Source organism: Dermacentor silvarum, chromosome 9 (assembly GCF_013339745.2).
Source record: "Dermacentor silvarum isolate Dsil-2018 chromosome 9, BIME_Dsil_1.4, whole genome shotgun sequence".
NCBI classification, from domain to species: Eukaryota; Metazoa; Arthropoda; class Arachnida; order Ixodida; family Ixodidae; genus Dermacentor; species Dermacentor silvarum.
This window is the reverse complement of record NC_051162.1, coordinates 43,274,159-43,297,766: the sequence shown is the minus strand read 5'-3', so window position 1 is coordinate 43,297,766 and position 23,608 is coordinate 43,274,159. Positions and strand designations below refer to the sequence as shown.

Below are 23,608 nucleotides of genomic sequence, written 5' to 3'. Positions count from 1 at the left end.
AGACGTCGTTCGTCCAGGGCCGGGGTGGTTATGCATACAAATTATATGAACTGGTTCGAAAAGTTTTTTTCGCTATGGATCCGATCCAAGACAAACGTTTTTGCTTAACTAGAACAAAAATGTTTCGGTTTAACACTCTGGATGATATCACATGTCCCTAGTTCTCTGTCATGTGCCTCAACTTCCCTAGGCAGCCTTTCTCTTGGCAGCTGTTCGCCAATTAATATACCATCTGTTATTTCGTCTAATAGAGTTGCCAATGGTCATAGGACCGCTCAAGGCATCACTGCACACCCAACATTGCAACCTCATGCCAGGGTATAGATTTGAGACCACTGGCTGCATCAACGGCACGGCACTGCATATGGGCGATACTCAAAGAAAGCACACGCAATGAGGCCGGTGGATAGCGAACCCTTCTGCAGATGATCAAAGTTGGTGCAGGATGCATTAAAAAAACATGAGCAAAAGAGACGCAGTCAGGGAGGCCACCAGCGCTTTATTTCTCATCTGGGCGATCAGCCAAATGCCCAACACAAGCGCAACTCTCCTGCACTTCGAACAAAAGAAAAACTGCCGGCAGCACCATCACCGGCTCGCGACAACTGGAAGGTTGCACGATTGTAAACCATCTAGCCTCAACTACCATCAGGCCTCTAGGAAAGAGGACCAATGCATGACGGATGGCAGGCATCAAAAGGAAACCACACAGGAAATGTGCACGCGACGCATCTGTCAAGTGCCACGCACCGATGACAGCATTCCGTACACATGTATTTCACCAGCTACACTCGGCACCAAAGACACAGCCAAATACGCCTGCCTGTGACAGGTCAAATGAGAGTTCCAAAAACAATTTGCAGTTGATATGCTTGCTCCTTTTGCAATTCCCACACAGACACTACGCACCTGGGCCATAGATGGGGGAGGCGGTGCGGAACCCACTGGCGTGTTCACATTTGGTACAGCGTGCACAATACAGATGCTTATGGCAGTTCGGCGCTACACAGTCAGTGGACACACAGCACAAGGCACTAGACAAACACTGCGTGTATGTGCAGCAGAGAAGGAGGAAAAACTTAACAGAGGTCTAAATAATGCACTCTCCAGGGAAAATTCACCCCCGACATGACCAAACGATTACCACCCATGGGCAGCAGCTTTGATTGCACACAAGTAGTAGCATACGCTTCCTGCGTAGGGGGCGCTCCGGTCGGAAGCGCACATTGCACGGGTGTCACCCGACCACACGTCAACAAGCGAGCAGTTGATAGAAGGCGTTGGTTCTCATAAGTGCAACAAGCAACGAAAAAGTTGCAGAGCACAACAGAGTCTGCCTACAAAGTTACGCGTATTCACAATTTTAAACTTTCAAGGAATGCCTCTCTCTGTCAGTCATGCTTCTTCACTTGAAAATGGCCGAACCTTCACGCGAAACACACAAAGAGCAGGACATTACATATAAGGAAATTACATAGGAAATGTGTCGCGCACTGTTGTTTGTGTCCATGGCTTGAACATCCAGCTACCTTCAATTGAGTAAGATGCACAACCAGTTGGAGGCTCACACGGAATTTGAAGATTAATGCTCTTAGATGACCTAGTTGGTTGTGACCTACACATTATGAACACACAACCAGTACATGTGCGTTCGTAAATGTGCGGCATACATTAGCATACCAACATGTTCACTTACACGAAAAATTGAAACCACACTATCTCATCATTTTTTAATCCAGGAACTAATTTTGCTTCTGTGTATACATACATCTAACAGTGCACAGAAGCTGTAGGGATCCAGTTCATTAGACAATAAAGTTGCCTGCGATTTTAGTGCCCCCACTTTACACGACCAAAAGGTGGACTTCAATTGCCTGATATTGCCATACTCATGCGATGATGCTGCTGCAATTACTGCAACTGGCTTGATTCTGTTCTGCTGCGAAACATGACGGAGACAACTTTATGAGCTAGCTGAGAACCAAGCACGCCAAACTCAGCACTTGAACAGTGCCAAACAAAAGCAAAATTCCTTGTCCGCAAAGATAGCAAAATAAAAGGCCGATGACCTATTTTCCTACGAAATTCATATAAAATTGTATAAATTCCGAGGCTTAAGCAAAGCTGGTCAGGTTATGACAACATAAAGGTGTTCCCTTTGGCAAGCACGAATGCCAGGATATGCAGCTATGGACACTTTGTAAAACTATGAACCGGGTTTGGAGATTTCATTTGACAGTTTAGGCTCACGTGATCCCTATTGTACCATACAATACACGTACACGAAAAGGTCAAATGGTAATAAGTGAGAGCAAAGAAAGAAATTGAATCTCTGTCTCGCTATGACTGGCAAACATTTTTGCCTGATCCTTCACTATTAACACCCTGATTTGAAGTTACACTGGAGGTAGCACATAGGCTCACTGTTTTGCAAAGTAGCTGTGGCACTAGGCAATGGTGGAAAGCTTACAGCCTTGTCAATGTGGTTAAATGTATGAACGGGTGGTTAGCACGAAACAGACAAGCCAAATGCAAAAGCACGAGAGCTGTGGCAGTGCATACATATGGGTTATGAGCAACAGATCATGCCAAGAGCAATGCTTGCTATGACTGACGAGCTCAAAAATTCTATAGAGCTGGCGGGATCCCAGCTATATATATGTATATGATGGTAAAAGCAGCGAAATTTTCAGAAAAATAAGGGAGGCAAAAAAAATGGATTCAGCACCAGGCTCAATAATACTTCCTTTTCTGCTGGCTTTTCTTTTTTTTTAGCCTTTACAAAAAAGCATGCAACTGACGCTTTCAAGCTGGTTTTTGTTTGATAGGTCTCTGGTAGCTAGTAAAATCAATCCGCAATGTTTCCCAAAACATGAAATAAAGAAAAAGCTGTGCTATTTGATAGGTGGCCTTGGCCGGTACTATGGCCACTCATTCTGAAGTTTTTCCTCGTTTCTCCTGCCTAGCTTGCTGCTGGCATTGACATTGGATAAGCTGGCCATGCCAGTCTGCGTGGCCTGAAAACATCCCCAATGTGCATAATACGCCAGACATGATGACAAGATGCACATTTCACTCCCAAAAAACAACAACAACAAGGATGAGAACAAAAGGAAAACCGCACCACTCCCGGGTAGGGGCAGGGTGTAACTATATAGGAAGACAGATTTGAAGCTGGGTCTAGGATGCTCCTAAACTTGCTCGACTAGTTTTTCAATAAATACCGCTCGGGGATAGATCTCTACATGCCTAGCACTACAGAGGCCTTCTGTCTCAGGGAGGCCCATGCCATGAAAGAAAACAAGTGCAATACATGTTACAGACACAAAAAGGTTGTTTGGTGAAGGGAAGGAAAAACTATTTGTACATTGCCAGGGGAAACATGACATTTCACGTTGTCCCCCCATCAGGTAAGCCAGGAGCCACAGTGGCTTTGGCAAGACGTCTTCTTTGGAGCAGGGGTAAAGACTTTTCTTAGTGCATGGCTCCTGCCCCGAAAACCACTCATTCTCTCGACAAGACACGGTTCACAAAACAGGAGGATGGGCACACATAAGTGAGTGGGACGCAGGGGGACAAGCCATGCATTCACAGCGACATCTAGTATAAAAGTCAGTCTCAACATTAGGTACCCCGTGCAACACCCGCTCGCCATTCTCAGAAGACTGCACCATCTAGGCTGCCACAATATGCACCGGAAGAGCAGACTCAAGTGCGAAAGGTAGGCAGATGAATTAGCCAAGATCAGCAAGAAAGGTGATGTGTGCCTTGAAAGACTTCAGCAGAGAATAGACAGCTGGCATGGTGCCACAGATAATACGTGCCCTCAGCACTGCTCTGGCCCTGTCACCACTGTAAATCGGTTTTGCGGTACATGATAGCTCATAAGCAATGTCACATTCGTTTCTCATTGCTCCCACAGGCATCAGTGGCTCTGCCGTGTTTTGACTTTTGATGTCAGAGTCGGAGACAAGACGAAGTAGATGGAAGAGCACGCTGCCGCTTTTGCATCAGTGTGAAACATTTTACACCCACAGCATGGAAGCAAAGAGTCCAGGAAGATGCACAATGACAGCAATACAGTTTGCATTTCCTGGTAGCATGCATTAGGATGCAGCTTCACACATGTGTTTTAAAGGTATCCTATGGCAGACATGGATATGGGCATCAAAATATATCTACTTGCTGTGCACTACTTCTGGGCACTCTGTGGCAACTGTCGGGGCATCTTCCTTACACGAACGTGCAAGGCCCAAAGCTTACGCTGCCATTTTTTTCCCCATGTGATGATTTCATCAAAGCAATCAAGAATACAATAAACCACCAAGAAGACGCACTTTTCGTGTGTGGAAATTGCTCTAATATCGCAAGGTTCAGTCATGCGCATTCAAGCATTAAATTTGCAATAGGCCTAGTGCCATGTTATTTACATGACGAGAAGGATCTTTGGTGCAGGATTGCTCTCCTGGAGTCGTGGCACCCTACAATATGCCCTCTAGTCAAGGCATTATATTTTGCATACTCTAGTGCTTTAGATGTGTAAGGTTCCCACTGGCCAACAGTTCTCAAAAAGCGACAGGAGAGCTACACAGCAGAAAGATATGTGGTTGAGGATGTCGGAAAAGTCGGCATTCTGAAAGAGAAGCCATACTGCTTGTCATAAAGCTAGAACTAAAAGTGGAAGAAACAGTCTTTCAGCATTCTCTGGCGCAACCAGGTAACGCTGCTAACACACTCGGCAACTTAGGCTGTCGTGACCGAACATCTGCATGGCTGTAAAGACAACTGTCCTGCAGTACCGGTTGCCAGAAGACCTCGGAGCACTCTTGCTTTCACTGGGTTCCGACTGTTTGTTGCCTTGTACGTTGAAGCCTTTTACTCCTTTCTCCACGCGACGATGTACGTGGCTGGCCAGCATGCTGCACTCATGCCAATCAGTTATTTCTATAGCAGTACAGCTACAAAGGTTGCGGCTCCTCAGATCAGGAAGCCGAAGCCGTGGTGCCGTGTACAAGCTCAGTCTCATCGCACATATGCAATCAGTTGAAAGCTGTGCAAGAATGCATTGCAGAGCCAATCGAGGTTGCGAGACTTCACTTGAACAGATTTCCTGGTCATCTGTAGCCATCCACTCCTCCACTCTTTCTTCTTTTGTGGCCACTCTTCAAGCAAGCTCCCCTTTTCCTTGTGCAGACGCCGCCAATCAGACGAGCGTCGCGAGTCCCGCCAGTGCCCAGGCCAGCGCAGCGGCGGCGGCCGCCAGCAGCAGTCCGATTGCGTCGCCAGTGAGGGCTCGCGCCGGCGATGCCGCGGCCGTCATTAGGCTTCGCGGCCGCGGTGCGGGCCGCCGTCACGAGACTGGGATGAGACTGGCTGAGCGGCGTGAGTACGGCGTCTGGCGCCGGGCAGCGGCTTCGCGCAACGATGACACGGAGATGGCGGCGACCGAGGCCCCCGCTTCGCCGAGCACGGCCTCGAGGCTGCCACAGCTGTAGCGGTTACGTGGCCGTGCCAGCGCCGCAGCGTGCGATGACGAAGAACAGGGAGGGAACTCGTCAAGACTCGAGGCCCTGCGCAGCCAGCCACCCAGCATGACGGGACACGACTGGGCTCGCGGCAGCACACGCGACGACGAAGAGAAGCCCGAGGCGCTGCACTCGCCACCGTGGAAGCCGGCATCCGCCGCCAGTGATGACGAAGAAGAAGAGGTGGACGAGGATGTCGAAGAGGAGGAGGAGGAACATGATGGCGCCCGCAACGGAGCACCCCAGAAAGAACCGGACGAGGCACTGGTGACGCCGGAGTCATGGGAACCTTCGAGCTCGACTGACCGGCCCCACAGACTCTCTGGAAAGGAGAAAGTAAAATGTATTACAGAAATTGAAATTTAGGCAGCAGCTTTATAGACATCATTGACTGGTTCAAGTGTAGCAGACTTCCGTTAATTCGACCCTGACAGGTCCGACGACATCGGTCAAATTATCCGGCAGGTCGAATCAAACAAGAGGCGGAAAAAACGCCAAACCACACCGCCGATTCACTTGGCAGTATTTGCCCGGTTCCATTATGCCCCCAAATCAAATGCCCACCCAATTTCGTTGTGTCCCAACTTTAATACTAATGTAGAAGTGACAACAAAACTCCTAAACAAAGTAGAAATCCAATTTGCATCCAATCTTTTAGCAAGAAAAATGGGCACTAAAAGGCGTTGCACAATAGCGGCCGGTTTCCTAAAGTCAGGTTCGCCGCAATACAACCATGTTATGCTACAAAGCATACAATACAAATGCCGTGAATGAGCTTTTGGTCTTGTATCAGATTGTACTGTGCGGGCAATTTACGAACGAATTTTCTCGAAAAAGAAAGAAAAGGCATGTATAAGAATCGGGAAAATACTGTACAAATTATTTGTGACTGTTTTCCCCTGAAAATATTCCTGGGAAAGGCTCAAAATTGCTGTTTTCGAATCGGAGATCATGCATGTTCTGTGTGTTAACTGCACTCTATAAGCGATGCCAAGACTGATACTGCCATTAGGGGAGTAACCAACTGTGGTCACCACTCGGGTCGGGCGCGTATGTGATGATCAACCAAATTATCTGGCGAAGGATAATTCTGGATAGGAAATATGGAAAGTTTGGTCCCATAGAAATGTATGGGCACCAGCCAATACCTTCGGTCGGGATAGAATTAACCAGAGTCGAATTAACAGAAGTATACTTGATGAAGAAATGTGCTTGTGGTCACTTAGGGAAACAGGGCACATGTACAGTATGGTCCACCTATAAAGGAAGCACCCAGTTGGTAATAAACCCATTATAGCTGAAGCACTTTTATAGTACTGAGAGAAAAAAAAACGGTTGATAGGATGCTTTAGGGAGACAAATATGCAATAATAATGGTCTGCATACAACCAATTGGGCTTCCATCGCAACCAAATACTAAGGGGGGTAATTTGTTTAATAGTCAATGATACTGTACATCAATTACATTCAATGACCACAAAAGCAATAGAATAAGCAGAAAAGCAGAACACGAAGTCAATTGTCAATTAAAATTTAAGAATAATACACACTACGATAAGAATAAATTCTTGTAATTCCAGGGAAGAACTAAAAAATTAATTTGGAGGGTGTAATGTCACAAGGAACTCGGGCTATGAGGCCTACAGATTAATTTCAACCACACAGGGTTATTTATAGTGCACATAAAGCATGGTACAGAAGCATTTCTACATTCTGCACGCATCAGGGTGCGGTTGCCATGGACTCTGAGACGAAGACAAGTTCTAGTTCAGAAATTAAATCAGCTAAAGAACCCTACCAAGATTATTAAAATCAATGCCTGCATGCATGGCAAATGAATGAGCTCCCGAACATGGAAATTTGGTGGAAGATTAAAAACACAAGATTGTGCATTTTATAAGATGATTCGTCAACCAACTCTGCAACCCATTCAGGTGCTGATTAGTTTGGTTCAACGAAAGTTTAGTTTTATCACATTTGTCGTTACTTTAGAGCTTTCGAGAGCTCTTTACAGAAACGTAAGATATTAAAACATCAACTTGAAGTATATGCCCGATGTAAAGCACCGTGAAAAACAATGGAACAAGTGAACCCACTACATGAAGACAAACCGACACTGAGGTCAAATATCCAGCAGTCTACCTTCCAACCCATTTTACTAATTAAACACTTTACACTCATTATTGTAACTTGGAGATTAGGTCCAATCAGGAGTGTTTCAAGATGTTTGCTACACATTTTAGATATCATATTGTATTAGGTGTTTTTGATTTTGATGCACTACATTCCCGTGCACAACTGTGCACATAGTGCCTGAAGAGGTTAATGTTTTAAACAAGACATTTAGATAACGAGCTAATTTTATTAAAAACGAAATTGGCTGCTTGATTGTCGAGATGTATAAGGGCTTCCACTGACCTGCAGGGCAGCAGCTATCTGCAGGTGGGGAGGAGGCAAAGTCCTGGAGCAGGTGGCTCTCCGAGGGACTCAGGGGACTCAGCGGAAGGGGAGGGGGTGCCAAAGGACATGCAGCATCCGCGGCCTCAGCACTGGCTGCTGCTTCCAGTTCAGCCATGTCTTCCAAGGTTAGGGACCTGCGACAGTGTTGCAAAAATAGTATGGCAACTCAGTCAACGGGGCCTGGAAAAATTTGTATGAGGTTAAAAACACCAATAGGCACACGATAAGCTTTACTTGACAGCTATTTATATGAACTTCCCGACTTAAATGTGAACATTTTCAAAAAGCAATAATAAAAGAAATGGTGAGCCGTTTTGGTGAGAGTGATAAAGTGGCACCGCAGAATTTCGTTTTCAGTACAGCAAAAGGAACCCCTCTCCGCTGGCTTTAATTATGATGGCATATTTGACTATAACATGCTTTATTCCAACATTTGAATACAGGCAACATCTAGGACAAGCGCTTGCACTGAAGATCTGCTAAGTGCATTGTTGCCAGGTTTGGCTATATATAGCCAAATTGGGCTACTGAAAATCTGACTTGGCTGTGTTTGGGCTATAAGTGAAGCCCTAATCCACGCTCCAGAGGTGGCTCTGATTGGGTAGAAGCAAATCTTGAACGCTGTGTATTAGCTGGCTGAGCCGGCCGCATGGCTGTGCATGTGTGCGTGCGTGAAATGACCCCTCCCCTTTCCTTCCCTCTCTGTGCCCTTGTCTGAGCCGGTGGCTTTGATGTTTGATGCACTTAAACTTACACCCTGCTTGACCGTTAGGCACACGATCCCCAGGCATCGGGTGAACCTAGGAGTAGTGGGTGTTCTCAGTACACTGTACTAACATGGCTATGCTTAGGAAGGGAGAGCAATAACATAGGGTCGGGGCCGTCGGGCGATCGTGGTGCCGACATGAAAGAAAGGAAGCACGGGTGGATGACACGCTCCAGTGTGTTCATGGCCATGTCTTCCGCATGAAGTATCGCGCCGGGCACAGGTTTCGACCTACTCCACGTTTCAGGCACGAAGCTTTACTGCCATTTTTCTTTTTCTGCTAGATGAATTTTTCTTCGTGCTTAGATTCGAGATTCATTTTGATAGGTTGGACTTAAGATCAGATCCTCCTCAGAGAGGAGAATCCAAACATGGGGAAGTGGGCCAAGTATGCGAGAACGTATAAAAAAGAATGGGAGCAAGACCACGAGCCAAAGGTGGGTTCTGATGCTTTTACTTCTAGATGGTTTGCCCGTAACGTCATGGATGCAGATACTCATTCTGCTAATATCGAAACATGTTTGCCACGATGACATCAGTGCACCACGTCGCATGATATTCACCACCGTGTTAGCTTAGCCTGTGAGGTGTCGTGCTGCTGGCTCGAGGACGCGGGTTTGATTCCCAGCCATGGCGGCCGCATTTCGATTGAGGCGAAAGGGAGGAACACCCGTGTACTTCGGTGTACGTTAAAGAACCCGAGGTGGCCAAAATTAATCCGGAGTCCCCCACTGTGTCATGCCTCCCGATCATTGTAGTTTTGGCATGTAAAACCCCAGCAATTATTAGAGTTTTAGAATAGGGGCCTCAAACGTACTCGGATCCCAAAGAAATAGCGTCGAAGCCACTGCGCATGCGCAAGACGGAAACTGTGTTTGGGTCTAGCGTTGGGCACGCTATTTCATCGACTTAGCGGGAGCCCCAAAAGCTCCCCCAAAAGCTTTCGTCAACAAACATGGTGGCGCCCATCGAAGCGACGGCTCTAACCTAGCACAAAACTGGGCTCGATTCGTGGTAATGCATGAAGTTCATAAGCTAGAAGAAGTGATTGTGGTTATCGCTTTCTCTCAACATGTGTAATGAAGATTGATTCACTATACGTCGCTGATTTCGATTTCATGGCTCGTAGGCCTATCACGGACTGACTTGGCTAGGTGAAGGTGCATAAAGTTGTTTACTCAAAACTAAGCGCAACAAGTTGCATGCTGCTAATAGAATAAGTACTAAATCGTAATCAAAGGCAAAAAAAAAACGAAAGTATAAATTATGTTTCTTATCATGAAATGGTATATTTTATTTTAATATTTATAACAGCTTTTCTTTTATGCCGTAGTGACGCTGCAAACGCAACACGCCTGTTCACTCTTCATTCCTGCACGTCAAACGCTAACACCTGCAAAGCTCTTTGGGGCCCCCAAACTTTAGGGGCCCCAAACTTTAGGGGCCCCAAACTTTAGGGGCCCCAAACTTTAGGGGCCCCAAACTTTAGGGGCCCCAAACTTTAGGGGCCCCAAACTTTAGGGGCCCCAAACTTTAGGGGCCCCAAACTTTAGGGGCCCCAAACTTTAGGGGCCCCTATTCTAAAACTTTATTAGCCACCAACATGGTTTGCTTTTTGACAGTAACCGGTTTTCACAGCATTACCACTGTTATCAATTTGTTGTTTACCATTGCTCTTTGTGCACCGTCGCGGCTTTTACCATTTCGAGTGAGCTAGTTCGGGACGTGCTCGTCGCCGAAAATGACTGTGTTTCTTAAAGAAAACTAGTGTGCCGGTTTGCGCAGAAATTTTTTAAAACTCCACTTACACCGATTGAGGCAGTAAGTGGCATTTGTTGAATTTTGAATTCAATTTAATAATGACAAGAAGATATGTACATCGGGTATGATATAAAGGTGGGGCCCTATATCTCTTGTAGGAGTTGTGAAGGGGACCCCTATGTTATATGCTGTTATATAAACACTAGATCATGTGAGAAAAAAAAATGTGTGAGACAGTACAAATATGGTACAATTAAGCAAGTGACGCGACCATAAAAGAGCGAAGGTTAGTTTTGTAGCTGATAAATGGCTGTTGTGCTATTAGATCTGTTGGTAATTTATTCCAGAGCTGCGATGCGGCATGCGAGAATGTAAATGATCCATAATTAATGCGAAATTTTGGAATGGTTAGAGTTTTTGAGGTGACTGATCATAAAGTGTATGTAGTATTTTGATACTTAATTTTTACAGAAGGATATAGTATAATTTTGCACATGATTTTATAAAGCAAAACAAGAACGTGGTAATCAATGCAATGTTTCATGGGTAGTATATTAAGTAATGGGTAGGCGAATGTGATTGGGTCCGTTCTTTTTAGGAAGAGAATAGCTCGAAGTGCTGTATTTTCTGCCGCAATTAATTGGCAATAAAGCGGTGGGGTACGCGAGTCTGTATATGGTAATAGCATATGTAATATGCGAATGTATAAAACTTACAAAGAGTACGAAGAGTGTTCAAAGGGAAAATGCCACGTAATTTATACAGTGTAGGGATTTTCTTATAGATGGTTAGTGTAGTTTGTTTACGCCACTTTAGTTGACTGTCGAGGTAGACACACAAAAATTTCGTCTTGTTAATCCATTCTAAAGGAGAGTAGTCGAAGTTTAATGATTTAGTGTTCATTAGTCCGGTGTCAGTGTCTTTTAAAGCGAAAACTATACAGTTACTTTTCTTTGTGTTTGCGAGAAGACAGATTGAAGCCAGTTAGATAGTTTTAGCAGGACATCAATGCCCTTTTGTAAAGATCTGTTTCCGTATTAGCTGTCAGGAAAATATTGGTATCATCCTCGTATAAAATGCAGTCTTCTGGGAGATAGTCGGGTAAATCGTTGATGTATGCTACAAAAAGAAAGGGCCTAATATGGATCCCTGGGGAATTCCGCTGTTAGCTATAATTTGGGATGACGATATTGTTAACCACTGCTGCCGGTTTCTCAAATGTGATAATTAGGCTTAAAGGGACACTTAAGTCAAATAAAAAGTCAAGCTAAAGTGATAGAGCAATGCTCTAGAACGTCTAAGGTGTCAATATAAAAATGAACAAAGCTTTAGTAATCGAGAAATTGAGGTAAATGCAGGACCCATGGTAAGATACATACTCCCCAGGGACATTTCGGTACTTCTCCGATGACGAAGGCACTCCTCAGAAAAAAAAAATGTCACTAGTACTCAACCACTCGTATTAAAAAGATTGTTTCATTGGATTATAAGACGGAAGAAAATGCTACCTGTGTACTTCTGTTAGATTACTTCTGTTGCTTCTGTTAGATTCTTAGAAAAACTACCTTTTTGGCATTACACTTGATAACGACGCGGGCGGTCAAAAGGTTTCGTTTTCGCTCGACTCTGCGCCCCGCGCGTTTTCGAGTTTCAGAAGTTTCGTTATCGCGTAGTGCTGCGCTGGTGTTGCTGGCTCTCTAAACTCGCATTTGAATTTGCTAGCAGCTTGAGAGTCGCGACGGCACGTCCAAAGGGTGACTAGCTTCGTCGCCCGACGTCGCATTGCAGGAGTCCTCGCTGCTTTTGCGCTCCGAAGAGCTGGTGTCAAGGCAACGAGTAGGCAACGACGCTGGCAACGCAAGCCCTCAGCCACATGTTACACTCATTGGAGTTTAAATTGCTAAAATCAAGCCCAGCTCGGGCGGGCGATTTGAATTGCGTTAGAGGTACGCAGATGCTTCAGACGCAATTTTCTCTTAAAATAAGTATTTTCTTCGCACGAAACAAGCATTTTGAAGTTTCTGGTATGATATTTTACCAGTCCACATTGAAATAATATTGGCCTTCAGTGTCCCTTTAAGGGCACTGTACGAATACCATACTTTTAAAGTTTTTGTAGTAATATGTCGTTCACAAGATCAAAAGCCTTGGTTTGGTCCATGAAAATACCCGTGGTTAATAATTTTCTTTCTAAGTTTATCTTAGTTTCTTCCACAATGTTAATTAACGCTGTCTCAATCAACTTTCTTTTTACATATGCGTATTGCTCTTTAGCATAAACGTGGTGCTCTGAAAAACTTATCTAATCGGGCTAGCACTACTTTCTCAAAAACCTTAGAAAACAGGGAAAATATGGATATGTGTCGGTGAACGAACAATCATTTCATCCCCTTTCTTAAACACTGGCACAACCTTGGAAATTTTTAGTAGCGTCGGGAACGACCCTCAAACAAATATTTCGTTGATGGTATGTGATTCATACTTTAGCATAGTTGGCAAGAAATTACGTAGATCGCTCAGCATACCAAGGGACTTTACTACCGCCATTCTAATGTTGCTCACATGACATGACCAGCTTAAGTTAGATTGAAAAGAGACACCTAAAGATGAATGATGATCTAAAAGATCAAGTGAAGAGTTACAGTAATGAAGTATTACTGCGTAATCAATTGTTTTCTTCTTACAAGTTAAAAAACTTTGTTCTTTTTTTCGCATTTATTTTTAGTTTGTTAGATGAGACCCATAAATAAAGTTTGGACAACCAATTGTTTGATGTTGCATAAAGCTCCTCTAAGTTAGCATTGGAAAAGACTGCACTCGTGTCATAAGCACACATTAATATCTCACCAGTAGTGGGAATATTAACAATATTATTCACGTGCACTATAATTGAGAAATAGCAGGGGGCTCAAACAGGGCCTTGAGGTACACCACAGTTTATTGCTCTTTTGTCAAGTTGAAGATCAGGGAGGCAAACGTATTGGAGTCTAGTGTGCAGGTAACTACGCATAAGGTTTTGTGCTTTACCTCTAAAACCGTACGCCGAGAGTTTAAGAAACAAAATATAATGTATGATGGAATCAAATGCATTTTGAAATGTCAATACATTCCAACTAATTTTTTAAGTATTCCTGCTCATTTTATCTTTAATGAGCGCTAATGCCCTCTTTGTCAACTTGCCCTTTGAAACTCGAATTGCTCTGCGAAGTTACTTGCTAATAAATATTTTATGTGTGTATGAGACTTTAGAGAAAGTTTAGAGAAAAGTGATAACACAGATATCAGTCTAATTTTCCAACCCACTGCATTTTTCGCCTTTATGAAGTAAAGTCACACAAGCAATTTTTAGCCTATCAGGGAAACTACCAGATGACATTTCATTCAAGATATGGGTGAATGGCTTTGCAATTTCATATGCAATCACCTGAAGTATTAGATATTTATTAACTTCTCTGGCTGCTGACTTTTTTTCAAGAGCTTTCAAAATAGACACGATTTCATCTTCAGATGTAGGAGTCAAAATTATGATGAGGATGAAATCTCAAAACTGGTGGCTGAGCTTCTTGTGTAACAGGTGTTGAAGAAACTCTTGTGGCTCCTCTTGTGAAATAAAAAAATATAAATATTCTGGGGTTTTATATGCCTAAACCACGGTATGATTATGAGGCACGCATGCCGTAGTAGGGGACTCCGGTTTAATTTTGACCATCTCGTCATCTTTAACGTGCATCCAATGCGCTGCACACGGGCGCTCGAAATACGGCTGCAGTGGCCGGTATTTGAGCCCAGGCCTTTGGGATCAAATACCGACCACCGGTAGCACAGCAAGGTAGGTGGCTCCTCTCGTAATGTGAACACCTATGTACTGACGTCTGCAAACCTGACAGATAAAGACATTACCATCCCCGCTTTATCGCAGCCTCCCTCCGATGCAAGTGGTGATAATTACAGTGCCAACAGGTATGCATGAGATGAGCTGCACCTGACACTACGGGAAATTCTACAACTGCTGTATGGTATATAGTACTGGCACTCGTCACAGAGACAAAGCTGTCGAGAAATGGCTTCATATATTGGACATATTGAGGTTGCAGTCAAGGGCATCACGCTGGCAGGCAAGAGTGACAATTCCATTAGGGTGTGTGAAATAAGGGCTTCTGTCGGTGCCCCTTTTCTTATAAACAAGTCTTACTTTTTGTGAGTAAGTAGGAGTGCATTGTTGCCTTGGCCTAAGCCATACCATTGCTCAGTGCATGCACTTGTTCTTACAACAGGTACGGCTTAATTCTCTTGAATGAATATTGATACTTTCCTTACCAACAGACTGTGCAAGAAGTAACTCCAGCACTGATAACATGGAAATAAATATATAATAGAAAGCACTATCTTGCCTATGACATCGACCAACCCTCGAACTCTTGAATGCAGCATATGTGAAGACTTAAAATACAGCTCTTCCTCACCGCTTTGCTACCACAAAGTCCCTCACCTGTAAGCACTGTCGTGGCTGCGAGTGTCCCTGCGTGGCTCAAAGTTGCCTGCCTTGTGTCGCCTACGCAGGACGACCTCTTCCTCTTCGTCCGGTGCCGTCTGCTGGTGCTCCGGGAGTCGGCAGTCTGTGGCTGACAATGACGATGCAGGTGCCGATTCCTCCTCCGGGTGTGGTCCGAGTAGCGGCCAGTTCTGTAGGTTGCAGCTCCGGCTGCGCTGCACGTCTCGTCGGTTGCTACTGGTGCTCGAGCCCCGCAAGTCCAAGCTCAGCCGGCAAAGCGACCACCTGCAAAACAGCCGGTGGCAGAAATGAAATAAAATAGTATACTTATCTATTTAGATAGCAAGAGAAAAAAATTTCCAGGGCCACTCAAAGCAAAGCCTTTAGATTCACACAAACAAGCTGTAGGTGGTACTCCTAGCAAATTGTTTCCAGGAGAACATATAGGCGGTGAAAATTAATTTGGAACCTCCTAATATATGTCTCAGCTTATTATTTAACAAAAAAGTTCGGTGACACCAATTTGAAATGTGCCCTGACAGAGTGGACAGGCACTGAGAGTAAGACACGGATGAGAGGGAAGCGTTGAATGTCATGTGTCACATTAAAATGAAATAGGTGTCCAAAGTGGCAGGAAGTCTGGGAGATTGAAATTTTGCACGAACACACACGCGCACACACACACACACACACACACACACACACACACACACACACACACACACATGGAAAAGAACAGAATGCCACGACAAGGTGCAGCCAACTACTACTTTGTTGCATATGAGCAGAGGACTTGTACCCAGCATGCCATCGTCTGTGTTCTGGTGTGCTCTCAACGGTCTGTATGTCCAATAAAAGCGCATGTCTTCACTACAAGTGACCCTCTGCCCATTCTCAGAACAGAGCAGGGCCAAGAGAGCACAGGCTTATGTGGGATTTTGTAAGCTGTGCACAAGACTTCGGACAGTGCTTTGAATTGTGATGCAATGTTCAAAGAAATGAGATACACTGATGTTTTCATTTGTGAACCATGCGAGCAATATTAATTTCCACATAAAAGCTAACGAAATGCAGACAACGTAAATCTTACTTCATTCTTAAGTTCAACACACTCATGCCCGGCCTAAGTGGAAGCATAACAAATCTGTTCTCAATACAACCAATTACAGAATATAGCAGCTGATACAAATCCTCTCCTCTTTACCATATTTACTCTATTGTAACGTGACTGCGATTGTAACGCGACGGGTGACTTTTCATTGCGTCCATCAAGAAAAAATAAAACCGTAAAAGTAACGCGACGGGTGACTTTTCATTGCGTCCGGCAAAAAAAAAAAAGAAAACCGCTAAAGTAACGCGACACCACTGGATGCATGAAAAAGTCGCAGTTTCGCCCGAGAGGCGAAGCATCAATTGCGATAACAAATTAGTACAGAGCTATACGGAGTAAGGACAGTAGTTTTATTGGCCGCATAAACTTAGACGCATTCGCCTAGTAACTGAATTAACAAGCATGATGTCAGTGCGCACAAGCAAACATGAACAGATCACACTAGATTACCGCGCACAACCGCTATCAAAACGCTAGCGTGAGCAAGTGCACCAGCAGCAGCGCCCGAAGGTTCGTGTGGTCTATCGCTTGAATGGAAACTGAGCAGCGAAAGCACAGCACATACAAAGGGAGGAGCCGTGTTGCAGATTGCTTTCAAGATACGGTGCACGCGATCACCCGACGCCGCGCAATCGCCTGGCGCTGCGCAAAGTACAAGTTGCTCACTGAGCAGAAGCCGCAACCCCTCCCTCCCGCGCTGCCTTCCCGCTGTCCTCCTTTCGCGTGGGAGATTGAGTCACTAGTTCCACTTGCACCCGGTCCCAAGATACGCATTTGGTGCCGTAGCTAAACGTCGCCTCCGCTCCCTCCCTCCCATCGCCCCACGAACTTTGGCACGATGGAAGACTTCGCGTTTGCTCTCCGCCGTGCATTCGCTCTCCGTGAAAGCACGCGTCCATCGCGCGCTTTCACTCGCACATTTCACTCGTTGATTGGAATTGGGTGCATCACTGCACTTTTTAGACAACTTGAATTTCGGTATTCGATTGTAACGCGAGGATCGGCTTCAGGTAGCAAAAATCTGGAAAAAACTCGCGTTACAATCGAGTAAATACGGTACTTGCATCCACCATTTCTGACTGCTGCAGCTTCTGATTGAAATAAGTGTGTCAGTGTGCCCTTGATGTGCTGAGAACATGTGAACGCATTTTAAATTAGCAAGCGTATCATGTACAGAATCCTGTGAAGATCACCTCTTGCGAACATGGCAGTGCTATGTGCAGTGGAGAAACCATAAGTTTCAAAAACAATACCATGCTCTTCTCTGAACTGTTGCAGTTTCTTTGCACATTGCGACACCAGCAGGGTCGTGTACCATTAAGTCACCAGGCACAAGCGTCCGCAGAAAATTATCCAGAAAGGGGGGGGGAGGGCAATGTACCAAGGAATGGCATTATGCGCAGACGTGGCGTGAACAGTAGTTTACATGCGTAGTAGCCCGATTCATAGTTGCTGTCACTTGAGCTGTATCAGCAGAAAAGGAGGAAGCGTGGTGGCTTACCACGTCGCTGAAGCCGAACTTTGCTGCATTTCTGTATTGGGAAGGCCACAGCTGTCTGCTGACTAGAAGTGCCAGCTTCACTGGCTGTCAGAGAAGAGTCGTCCACAGCCACTAGTAACAAAGGCTCTTCATCTGTTCGCAGGCACTTAAAGTACCGTTGAATGTCCATCACTTGTGATGCAGAGCTCAGCTGGTTAGGTGTGGAGCGTCGTGGGATCTGGCGAAGCAGCTGCTGACGTTGTGGTGCTATCCGTGCGCTGATCTGAGCCTCAAGCGACTAGCTTGTGGGACACTGGCTGGCCAAGTACTGTTGTGGTTGAAGGTGTCATTTGGTCCAAAGGAACATTTTACAAATTTGCGAGAAGTTTTGAACTTAAATCCAAGCGTAATGAGCAGCCATTATTCAGAATTATCAAGTACACATCAAGCAGCAGCGCACCTCTGGCAGCAAACAAAATGTCCTATTTAAACCATCCATCTTCCCCAGATCCCTAGACATGTAAAAGCAGTGATGCCATGTTCAGCCAATCAAGTAGTCTGAATTCCCCGAAGACTCTGCCTTCATAAAGCAACTTCGAACGCCGCACCTGTGATGGCGGCAGCAAAGGGACCTATGTCTGTCACGGAGCGGCATATTTTCGAGAGTTCTAGGGGTTAGTGACGCCAATTAACGGCCGCCAACAACGTGGTGCACTCACTATGTGGCGTATAAATTCGATTAGCGACTGCCACGGAGCGACATATTTTTGAGAGTGGTTTTGACGCTGATTAGCGACACGCCGAATTACGGGTGTCAAAAGCGTCGTGGCCTCACGGGCGGCATCTCGATTCGAGACGCGACACGCCGATTACGGACCCCGAAGTGTGCATGTACGGCCACGTGGTAGTGCCGGGCTCGACCTTGGCCCTTGACCTTGGGGGAGAGGAGAATCTGCGTTTGTCGCCCATGGTGAAAAGGGCACGGCCAAGACTGTTGGGAGCTAGGAGCCGTGAATTCGGAGAACTCTACATACCGGCAGTTTCCCTAGATAGGGAACTAGGGAAAGGAGAGGCTATTTAAGCGCAGGTTATGGGCCCTGCTGATTAGTCTAGAAGCTGAACCTATGCGCTGCTGAGAAGCCGTTGGGGGGGCTAGTGCCGTCCAGTATCGCCTGGGCCGCCTGGCCACGTCGGAACTCCGAGGAACTTGTTGACGTACGAGACGTCAAACCAGCGTCTGCAACGAAGCTCACGGTAGTTCGCCTCAAGTTAGCTCAACCTGCTTGAGATAAGACGTCAAATCTAGACTCCCGGGAAACCCAGCCCAGCAATTCACATCCACCTCGACAAGATCGGACTGCCAGCATTCTTCGGGAAAGCTTTGTGCACCGACTTCCACGGTTTATGGACTTGCTGCTGCTGCCCGGCCATGTGTATGACACCATTTGTTTTCTTTTGAACTTTGCTTTAGTGAAATACTGTTAAGTGTATTCTTGTGTATTTGATCCTCGCACTGTTTCATTTGTATATCTACTGTTAATTGCTCGTAGTTATTTGCCGTCATCATTGTGTTATATTAAGTTCAGTTGTGTTAGTTTGTCTAGTGTATTTTATTAATTTGTGTATATTTATCAGCCGATAAATATCTTGTTTTTTTGTTTACTCCCAACTCTGACTCTTTTCACTGAGCTCGCTTGAGTATGGAACGCCCAACCAGCTTGTCTACCCTGTCGATCGACTTCGCGCCGAAGACGAATCGGGGACAGCTGTGACAATGTCCCAGCAATGCGTGGACAAGTGGTCAGCAAAATAACAGGCTCACCATATGAAGCTGCACCTCCGAATACCACCTCTTTTGGCTAGTTGAATGGCATGATGACTGTCATTCGGCAATGAAAATTACCTGGTGCTCTCATGTGTTTGGCTTGGGGGTGCTTGAACATATTGACACATCTTTGCATGCTTTTGAGGCATTTCTCCAAGTCTTGAAACCACTCAGTCGCGATCTCAGGCTAAACCCCACCCCCTAATCTGCTCCAGGTGAACATGGTCCTGTACAGCAGGTGTATATTAGTATAATGAACAACCAATTACTAATTGGGAATGCCACAATGTTGACATGAGCTAGACACTTGAGTAGTGATGGGTCCATGATTGGTTTACAATGAAGACACGCCTCTGCTGAAATGCTCCCCCTACCAGCATTTCAATGATCATGTCTCCTAAGAGCAGCTTGAACAGAATGATTTTATCCTTGTCGCTTCCACAATGAAAGCTCACAGTAGTAGTCCATTCTTTACAGTATGGGCGTTTCCTATATGTTCAGGTGTTTCGGTGCTCCAGGCACATGCATAGTTTTTTATCTACAGTAGAACCCCGCTGTTACGTTTTTCACGGGACCGTAAAAAAAAAACGTAAGAGCCGGGAAACGCAAGAGCCAGGAAACAGGAAAAATTGAGAAATGGGAGTAGTGTTGAACTGCACACAATATTATTTTAATTCTTCGTTACGTGCGACAAAAAGTAGTTTCGCCCGACAGCCGAAGTATCGATTGCGGTGAGCTATACAAAGTAAGAATAGTAGTTTTATCGTCTGTATAAACTTGTAAACATTCGGTTATTAACTAATTAACAAACATAGTGTCAGCGCCCAAAGGCAAACATGAACACATCACACTCGATGAGCGCGGACGCTGCAGAAGCGAGCGAAGTGACCTTCGTGCTGTTGTCTATCGCTTCAACCCTAACTGAGCGCCGAGAACCCGCAGCACGCACAAAGCCACGAGCCGCCGACGCACCTACACTGCGTAGAATTTACGCCCACGCAGATCGCTTTTAAGATAGGGCCCGCAGGACCGCGCGCGCGCCGCCGCGCAGTATGATGCCAGAGCACAACGCTGCCCGCTACCCCCCCCCCCCCTCGCTGGTGCCTCGAGCGCAACGGAAGGAGGCGCGCTTCCTCTCTGCTTTTCATTCGCGCGCGAGACGCGGTCGTCGGCTCCCCTCGCATGCTTTCACTCGCACATTCAGCATACGGCCGCGCGGCTTCCCTCGCACGCTTTCACTCGCACATACAGCATACGGCGCGCGGCGACGTATGCTGTATGTGCGAGTGAAAGCGTGCGAGGGGAGCCGACGACTGCGTCTCGCGCGCGAAAGAAAGCATACGGCGCGCGGCGACGGCGTTATCGCCCTTGGACTTTATACGGAACATCTATGGGCCAAAACCAATTTTAGGGCCGCAACGCGTCATAGACATCTTTAGATAGCAAAAGCGGATATCAAAGGCCATACTTTTGCTGGCGGAAACCGAAAATACGTAATAAATGTCGCCCCCAGCACTTTGAGCGGCCAATGCCATCGTCAAGCAACCAAGCCAAGTGACATGAAAAGTCAAAATGGCCGCTCGGGCTGGCGCGGTGTGGCAGTTCGCAACGTATGATGCGGGAACGGTCCCACAGTTGCGACGTAACAGCGGGGTTACCAATGCATTGGGTTCTATGGGAGCTGTGCCGGGACCGGCCGAAAACGACGTAACAGCCGGGAAAACGCAGCACCCGGGAACGTAACAGCGGGGTTCTACTGTATAGAAAACGGTGGTAGGGGAGGGGGGGGGGGGGGCTGACATGCCGAATGAGACCAGAAAGTTTGCAGGACAACAGCTGGTGGGATGCACAATCCATTTTGGTTGCAAAGAAGCTCTGAATACCCACTGTAAACTCTCACGTTGCCATATTCAGCAAATATCGCAGTATCATTACCATCATAAAAGGCAACTTCTAAGTGCTGAGAGGTTCTCACTTTGGAGACTAAATGCACATTTCAGATCAGCATTTGTGCATACACATTGAGTGTCAACCTGTGTTTCACCTACACTTCTGGCATCTATAGCTGCAGCTTACAGCATCAACCTCCAAACCCAGCACTCACATTAGCTTTTTAATGCGATAGCAATTATAGACACTCAAGCCCGCTCATGTCATCATACAATCACAGTACTCATGATGCGTGTGCAGATAGTTCACACACGGAAGGTTTGCTTTCCAGAGATGTGCAATGGGTTTGGCTGCAAAAATGACAAAGCCAAGTGTATGCACCGTCACACACTGCTCAATCAGCGCTGGACAGCGTTCTGCCTTATTCCACTGCTGGCAGGAGAATGGTGCACACATTAGTACACTAGCATTCTGGCAAAGCAACTGTGTATAACAGCATGGTGCATACGCTGGTCTGAGTAGAGCAGAAAGTAAGTTGAGACGGGGGGGGGGGGGGGTGAAGAGGGAGATGGGAGCAGTGGCAATGATACTCTGTTAGTGCCAGAAACTGCCTGTCTGTGCGTGCAATGAAGTTTCACACATTTCTTTAGTCCTACTGTGTTGCAGTTTACAACAGAAGAGGTGCAGTACAATTGCTCGAATAACACTGCAACAAATACGGATGGAGCTACTGTGAGCAGGTGGTGCCCACAATAGAACCAGAACTACAAAACGAAACTGCCTTCATGTGTACGACAATGCAGAATGTCTAAGCAGAATGTGTCAGGCATCATAAAAAGAAAATTTGGTCAATTAATTGCTATCTAGTAGAAAAAAAGGAGAAAAAAACAATAGTCCGGACATTTGGCCATCCAGACTGGGTCAAGTCGGGACATGGGACATTTACTCAAAATGTCAGAGCTGTCCCACTAAATTCAGGACAGTTGGCGACCTCACTCGTGGCACACGTCGCGCCTTGCATTGCGACATGCCCGATAACTGTGGCAGTACTGTTTCTGCCGCACAGTAGCACTTGCCTTGCTTGCTGCGTTGTGCCAACATGTCGCCCCAGCATATTGTTAGAACACTATCCGAGGAGCTCAAGTGCAATGCTAGACCTTGCTATCGCTTTCAATTCTTTGCCCTCTGGGGTGTAACTGCCGATCTTCTTCCCCAATATAGAGCAAAAATGTGCGTTACCCAGCCCGCTATTCTGTAACAGCATTCATGCACCAGAAGATGGTTAATTACCTATGATACTCGAGGGATGTCACCAGAGTTCTGCACCGAAACTTAAATAACGAGAAATGAGTGAAAGGACAAAAGCAAAGGAAGTCAGAAGAGTAGGAGAACCTTCATTTATTCCAACTTTTACTATGAAAACGCCACACATTTCTAACTTGTGCAAGGGTCATAAAATGCAGAACAACGAAACCATGAGAGAGGACCGGAGGGCTAACTGACCGTGGGTCTGCGGCAGGACGCACGAGGGGGGGAGGCCGTTCCCCCTCGCGGGGCTGCTGCCGAGGTTCCTCGCAGCAGCCGGGGGGCCTCTCCACTGGCACTGGTGCACTAGCGGCACCCCCTGTCCGCAGAACAGATTCACCACGTAGCTCACGCTCGTACTCCAAGAGCTGGCCAAGGAAGTTGAAGTTTGGCGAGATGCTGGGGCGTTTAGACTTGACGTACCTGCATGTAACAAGAGTATGTCAAGCTCTAGATATCCACTTCAGGCACTGCACATACAATTAATTGGGTTTGTTAAGATAAAGCCTCAAAATTAGCATTGCTAATGAAAATGACTCATTGCTCACTCCTTGAGACACCTTTTGATTGGAACTGTACTGTGACATTAATTCATAAGTGCCATGTGCAAGAAAAAAAATGTTCAAATTCAGATGTCCTGGCGTTTGTTTATGGCATTATTGATGTGGTCACATAGCAGGCGATCTTTTTCTTTTTGACAGCAACGATTTACATAAGGCAAGCTTGCCATGTGACCGGGCTTTTTCTAAGCACACCGCAACAGAAGTAGCCAATTGTGCTTCCATTTTGAATTATTTGAAAGTAGTCTTAAAGCAGTTTGATTTATTCATAATACCTCGAAGGTCCCAAAACAGGGCAATGGAAGAGGTTTTGTGTTCAGTTCATGTTCTGAAAGCATAGAACTCGAATTCTTAATCTATGTTCTTGCTGCAGCTTGTAGGCTATTAGAAAGATCTCCATATTTATTTTGCAGTGTGAAATTTGAGTTCAAGT

General features: G+C 45.8%; 1 protein-coding gene across 2 annotated transcripts in view; it reads right to left on the bottom strand.

Moving 5' to 3' along the window:
• Nucleotides 1-479: 479 nt before the first annotated feature.
• Nucleotides 480-23,608, bottom strand: part of LOC119465217 (dual specificity protein phosphatase 8) — a 100,830-nt gene continuing 77,701 nt past the window's right edge. For both annotated transcript variants that reach the window (XM_037726010.2, XM_037726011.2), the window contains exons 7-10: nt 22,814-23,038; nt 15,002-15,289; nt 7,944-8,119; nt 480-5,847 (exon numbers count right to left, since the gene is read on the bottom strand). In XM_037726010.2, coding sequence (XP_037581938.1) covers nt 5,351-5,847; nt 7,944-8,119; nt 15,002-15,289; nt 22,814-23,038 — 1,186 coding nt within the window. In that variant the 3' untranslated portion in view covers nt 480-5,350. The remainder of the gene's footprint in view (nt 5,848-7,943; nt 8,120-15,001; nt 15,290-22,813; nt 23,039-23,608) is intronic.